The 6,850-nt window shown below is 40.0% G+C and overlaps 1 protein-coding gene across 3 annotated transcripts in view; it reads right to left on the bottom strand.

The window, feature by feature from the left end:
• Positions 1–2,703: 2,703 nt before the first annotated feature.
• The window catches only part of LOC147114980 (ATP-binding cassette sub-family C member 9-like), a 332,333-nt gene continuing 328,186 nt past the window's right edge, over positions 2,704–6,850 (bottom strand). For all 3 annotated transcript variants that reach the window (XM_085993156.1, XM_085993155.1, XM_085993157.1), the window contains one exon: positions 2,704–4,719. In XM_085993156.1, the coding sequence (XP_085849282.1) occupies positions 4,540–4,719 (180 nt within the window). In that variant the 3' untranslated portion in view covers positions 2,704–4,539. The remainder of the gene's footprint in view (positions 4,720–6,850) is intronic.

The following is a 6,850-nucleotide window of genomic DNA, read 5'->3' as shown; positions in this document are numbered from 1 at the left end:
GCCCAGTGCCAGGGTTAAAGACATCTCCTCGCGGCTGGAGAAGAAAGTGGAGTGGGAAGGGGAGGATCCAGTTGTCATGGTCCACGTAGGAACCAACAACATAGGTTAAACTAGAAATGAGGTTCTGCTGAGTGTTTGAGGAGTTGGGGGACCAAATTAAAAAACAGAACCTCAAAGGTCATAATCTTTGGATTGTTATCTGAGCCATGTACCAACTGGCATAGGGATAAGCAGGTTAGAAGGTTAAATGTGTGGCTAAAAGAGAGTGGTGTGGGAGGCAGGGGTTTTGCTTCATGGGTCACTGGCACCAGTACTGGGGAAAAAGGGAGCTGTTCCGTTGGGATGGGTTCCACTTAAACTGGGCTGGAACCAGTGTCCTGGCGAATCAAATAACTAAGACAGTAGACAGGGCTTTAAACTAATGAAGGGGGTGGGAGGATTTAGGAAAGAGTAAATTTAAAAGCAGCAAGAGAAATGTCAGGGCTCTCGAGCAGAGCAGAGTTTTGGGTAAAAATAAGCAGAGTGGGGAGATAGGGCGGAAACTAGAAAAAGATGCGAGTTCAGGACGAGAGCAGGGTGAACCTTAGGGGAAGTTTGGCCCAGTGGGCTAGGAGAAGGGAGGGAAGCAGCAGAGGCAGCTGATTGGATGGTTTCAATCTCAGTGGCAAAGAAGTCCATGATATCCTCGCACTTGCTGGACGTGAGGGTAGAGAGTGCAGAGGACAGGGGTGTAAGAAGACGATTTGTAGTGAAGAGAAGCTGGAGGTTATCTTTGTATTCCAAGATAATCCTGGATCATCCAAAACTCTGCTGCCTGTATCCTAACTCGCACCAAGTCCCGTTCGCTCATCACCCCTGTGCTCGTTGACCTACATTGGGTCCCGGTCCGGCAATGTCTTTATTTTAAAATCGTCAGGATAATCCTGGAATAGTGAGCTGTTTTGGCAGATAGCAGGACCCAATAGTGCTTTATGCGGTCCAACCAGATCTGGCGATGAATGGCTAAACCAATTATCGTAGAATCATAGAAACTTACAGCACAGAAGGCCATTCAGCCCGTCGTGCTGGTGTTGGTTCTTAGAAAGAGCAGTTGTGCTTAGTCCCACATCCCTGCTTCTTGTCCATAACCCTGTAAGTTCCTCATCCTCAAGTACCTGTCCACCTAGAACATAAGAACATAGCTCCCTTTAAAACAATTTATGGAATCAGCTTCCACCACCTTTTTAGGTAGAGCATTCCAGATCCCGACAACACTGAGTGAAAAAAGTTCCCCTCATCTTCCGTCTAGATCTTTTGCCAATGAATTTGAATCTACGACCTCTGGTTATTGACCCACTTACCCGAGGGAATAGCTTTTCTCTATCTACTCTATCAAAACTTCTCATCATCTTGAAAACCTCTATTATGTCACCTCTTAACCTTCTCTGTTCCAAGAACAGTCCTAATTTTTCCACCTCTCAAAACTGAAATCCCTCACCCCTGGTAACATCCTGGTAAATCTCCTCTGTAGCCCCTCTAAGGCCTTTACATCTTCCTTGAAGTGTGGTGCCCAAAATACTCCAGCTGAGGCCTAACCAGTATTTTATAATGTTCTAGCATTATCACTTTGCTTTTATATTTATAAACCAAAGTAACCCATATGCTTTTTTAACCACCACATCAACTTGCCCTGCCACCTTTAAGGATTTATGTATATGGACACCAAGGTCTCTCTGCTCATCTATACTTTTCAAAATCGTGCCATTTATAGTATACTGTCTTTCCGTATTGGTCATCACAAAGTGCATCACTTCACACTTCTCCCCATTGAACGCCATCTGCCATGCTTCTGCCCATTTCACAATCCTGTCTGTCATTCTGAAGCCTATAACTCTCCTCATCACTATCTACTTTGCCAAGTTTCGTATCATCTGCAAACTTTATAATACTGCTCCCTACACCTGAGTTTAGGTCGTTTATAAAATTTGAGAAGAGTAATGGATCCACTGCAAACCACCCCCCAGTCTGAAAAACATCCATCCACCATCACCCTTTGCTTCCGGTCACTGAGCCAATTTTATATCCATACTTTCCCCTTAATTCCATGGGCTACTATCTTCTTGATAAGCCACCTGTGTGGCACTTTGTCCAATGCCTTCTGAAAGTCCAAATATACATCTACTGCACTGCCTGATCAACCTTCTCTGTTACTTCATCAAAGAATTCAATCAAGTTAGTCAGACACGATTTGCCTTTCACAAATCCATGCTGGCTCTCCTTGATTAACCCGTGCCTTTCCAAATGAAAGTTTATTTTGTCCCTGATAATGGTTTCCAATAACTTTAGCACCATCGATGTTAGGCTGACTGGCCTGTAGTTTCCTGGTTTACGTAAACACATACACACTATATATATATATATATATATATATACACACACACACACACAATATATGTATATATATATACACGCATACACAATATATATACACATGTGTGTGTATAATATATATATGTAGAAAAACAGAGAGAGCAAGCATCAGTGGAATAATGTTACAGATCAGTCAAGTAATAAATCAGGCAGTTGCTCAATACAAGCTTCAGGAACAATCGCTCATCTTTCTCGTAATACAGTAACATTTGCTGATAACACTAAGCTGGCCAACTAACTTGTGAAAAGGAGATTTATACAATTCAGAGGATCTGGACAAATGAAGTGAATGAGTTAAAGATTACAGATTACTTTAATGAGGACAACACCAACTGCATTATTACATTTTACATGAAATCATTTTGTATTGAAAATTGGCAAGCTTGGTGGAACAGGGCTGAATGGCTTTTTCTCATGCCATGTTTATATATGTTAATAACAAAAAGATATTGTTTTATTAAAACTGAGTTGCTAGCTTCTCCAATACATTCAGACAGAAATCATAGAATCTTGCACAGCAGAAGGAGGCCATTCGGCCCATTGTGCCTGTGTAAGCTCTTTGACAGAGCTATCCAAATAGTCCCACTCCCCTGGAGATGTTGGTTATCAGAGATAAATAGGGCAGTTGAAAGACTTTTTCATTTTAAAGTATTTTGTAATGTGCTTCCTTCTTGAAGGTGCTGATTTTTTTCTGTGATCCAGTTCCACGAGTTGCAGTCTTGCCCATATAGCCATTTTTGGTGAGCGAACCTAGGTCAGTAGGTTATTTGACCATCTCAGGTCCAAAGAATCAAGACTAACTGCTACCCAGCTGAGATTATTTAACTCAGCACAGGTTGCCGATCAAACTTTATATTTATCACGTGGGCCATTCATGTAGATTTGTAATATTGGAGATTGTAGGCAGTGGAGTTGAATTCCAAGTCTGGAAAGGATATTTTTTGTTTTCAAGAGTTCCTTAAATATTTTACATGCTTTAAGTTGGAGTATTTTGTTATTTTTACACTTAATTTTGTTCATAACGCTTGAATGGAGAAGAACATAGGAAGTATGTGATAATTGGTTACATAGTAAACGTCATCACAGTTGAAAGTAGTCAGAATACTTCTGAGGCCAATAATGAAATATTTGCTTATGCTTTGTTTCAATGTAATAAAGATTAATTTTTTTTTTAAGTTTGAAAAGTATGTTGAAATACTCTGTGCACTTACATTGAGTACATTGGACAGCTAGTGAAAAGGCAGGTTTTTATAATTTATGTTCTTGATCTTGTGTTAAATTTGGTGTATATGCCAAACGATGTAGGCAGTTGATTTTTTTCATAAACAATCTGAATCTATTCGTGTCCAGTTTGCTATTTAAATCTTGCTCATTTGCCTAATGTCTTGTTTTTATAAAACTGTTCCCCATTATCTTGGATAGAGAAAAAAAAATCTAGGCCCAAGGGTTTTTTAAGTTCCTTTACTCACCCATAATGTGAAAAGAAAAGTAACCCATTATCTCAAGATTGTTTTTTTTATTAAACTTCTACCAACTGTTATGTTTTCTCAGTGGAACATCATTTACCTTGTCCCAGCAGGAGCTCCATTATATTCAATGGAGAAACTCTAATCAGATCTCACCGGGAGTCACCCCATGAGTCTATAGTAATGAAGTGAGTGTATTTCTCATTTTGTATCCCTCACAGCTGGTCCTGGGAAAGTGTCAAGTGACATACAGTTTATAAATTGGAAGGCTGCTAATTATTACAATGTCAATTTTAGGAGTGGTCACAAAAAACAAATGTGTAAATAAATTCAGTCACATACCTATGCACAATTCAGTCTTTTTATAAAGACAATTTATAATATTTTAAACAAAGTAAAAAATATCTAGAAAACCATTAATGGACAATACCATATAGTGGGAAATTTGATCTACCACTTTCACAAAAAGCACCAAAATGAAATTCTCTCAAATTACTTTGGATTCAATGAATAATTAAGTGTTTTAAAAAAAAACATTGATACATTTTTTTCTATTCCATAGAATAACTTTTTTTGGCAAGGATTCCTCTTGCTGGTATTTCCCACTATACAGCATTTAAAAAATACATGCAACATTTTAGCAATTGCACTACATGCCTGATCATCATTTGGCTCCCTTGACTAATTTAGCAAATAAACTATTATTTTGTTGTAGGATCTTTGGATCTCCATCTTCTACAATCCTCCCTTGTTCCATAACTAGAACTCTCTCACAATCCATAATAGTGCATATACGATGAGCAATAATAAGTACTGTACTGTTCATAAATGCAGTGTGGATAACCTAGAGAAGAAACCAAATGAACAGAGTTACAATAAATGTTAGTTCTGATATCAAATGCCAAGGCAATATAGCCAGTTTCTTCTACATTAATACATTAGTAATGAAACAACTTTGAAACTTGTGATTGTTAAACAAAGCAGGAAAATGTATTGTGACAGCAATGGGTGCTCTTTGCTTGTGGGAAAATGTTAGGCTTTATTAACACACTGGGGTGTATAATGGCGTTCCAGTGCAGTGCCACTGGGACCACCATTTCTAAGGTCTTGCATATGCTTGTATCCAAATGAACTGACCTTACAGAATAATGCAAAGTCAGTAAATTTGAACATTTTAATGGCATTCCTGGCATTTTGTGATTAATGCTCTGGGAGCACCACTTGGGTCTGAAAGTTGGGCGCCAGCAATTAAATGGCCATTGGTTGCCTCGACAGCACCAACATTTTTTTTGAAAACAAAGATCATTGACAATTGATCATTGGCCTTTGGAGACTAGACGTAGCATGCAACATAAACAAAGGGCTATCCTGTTAGTAGGAAAGGGCCATCCTAAAGAAAACGTTACAATATTTGGACAGGTTTCTCCAGAAGTGCCCATTCCAAATAGGTGCTTAACTTCTGGAGCACCACTCAGACTCTTTAGTTATATTACAGGCCTTTGGCCCAAGTTAAAAAGAAACTGAATGGTTAATGAGTCTTGCACACATTTGCTGCAAAGGTTCTATGCACCAACTATGTAGTCGCAACACATTATGGAATTCATTGAGCAGAGCCCAATAATGTGGACTAAAGTGCTTTGGGAACTCTCTATCGCATTATCTGCCCTATTCAATTAATGCATTTTCCCCCTTTCTCATATGGCATGCATCATTCTCAGCAGAGTTCCAAGATCTCTGCCAAGGATGCACTTTAATCTGTACCTGGGAATAACATAATACTAGTCTAGCTTTAACATTTATCCATTTTGCAGAAAAATGCCTGGTCTCTACTCAGTCTTCCACTTTTTTCCCCTCGCAAACTAAGCAAGGTGTAGAATGACAGAAAAAATATTTTTTATTTAATAGTAGCTATTATTTTTATGTACAGCAGAATCATTTTCTAGTGATCAACTGTTAAATAAACTAATTAAAGCTGTACATCATAATTCATTCTTCACTGTGGATATTGCTACTGAAATAAACAAAGTGCATTGACTGGTATCTGCCATAACCCAATAAACAAAAATATCTTACCTAAACACAACAAAATAATTTCCATATATATGTTAAAATTAACTTGTGTGAGGTGTGCGTACGTGCCTTTTCATCAGAACTGGAAAATGTAATGAAACAAAAGATGGGTCTAGAGGAGGTGTAAATGGCAACAGCAGAATCATTACCAGCACCTGCTGTCCGAAAAAATGGGAGCAGTGATTATCCATTGAGCTTCATTGGAACAGTGTAGGAGGTCAAGTACAGAGGTCAGAGTGGGAGTGGGACAGAGAGTTAAGATGGCAAGCAACCGGAAGCTCAGGGTCACACTTGCAGACTGAACGGAGGTGTTCAGCAAAGCGATCACCCAATCTGTGTTTGGTCTCCCCAATGTAGAAGAAACTGCATCGCGAGCAGAGAATACAGTATACTAAATTGAAAGAAGTACAAGTAAATCGCTGTTTCACCTGGAAGGAGCGTTTTGGGCCCTGGATGGTGGGAAGGGAGAAGGTGAAAGGGCAGGTGTTGCAGCTCCTGTGCTTGCATGGGAAGGTGCCGTGGGAAGGGGAGGGGGTGTTGGGGGTGATGGAAGAGTGGACCAGGGTGTCGCAGATGGAACAGTCCCTTCAGAATGCTGAGAGGGGAGTGGGGGAGAAGATGTGTTTGGTGGTGAAATCATGCTGGAGGTGGCGGAAATGGTGGAGGATGGTCTGTTGAATGTAGAGGCTGGTGGGGTGGAAAGTGAGGACAAGGGGAACCCTATTGTGGTTCTTGGAAGGAGGGGAAGGGCTAAAGGCAGAAGTGCAGGAAATGGGACAGGCAAGATTGAGGATTCTGTCAACCACGGTGGAGGGGAATCCTCAGTTGAGGACGAGGTAAGCTGTATCGGAAGCACTGGTGTGGAAGGTTGCATTAGAACAGATGTAACGGAGAAACTGAGAATA

Source organism: Somniosus microcephalus, chromosome 7 (genome assembly GCF_052327205.1).
Source record: "Somniosus microcephalus isolate GS21.2 chromosome 7, FLI_Smic_1.0, whole genome shotgun sequence".
Lineage (NCBI taxonomy): Eukaryota > Metazoa > Chordata > Chondrichthyes > Squaliformes > Somniosidae > Somniosus > Somniosus microcephalus.
Note: the sequence above shows the minus strand (reverse complement) of the source record. Positions and strands in the feature narration are given on the sequence as shown.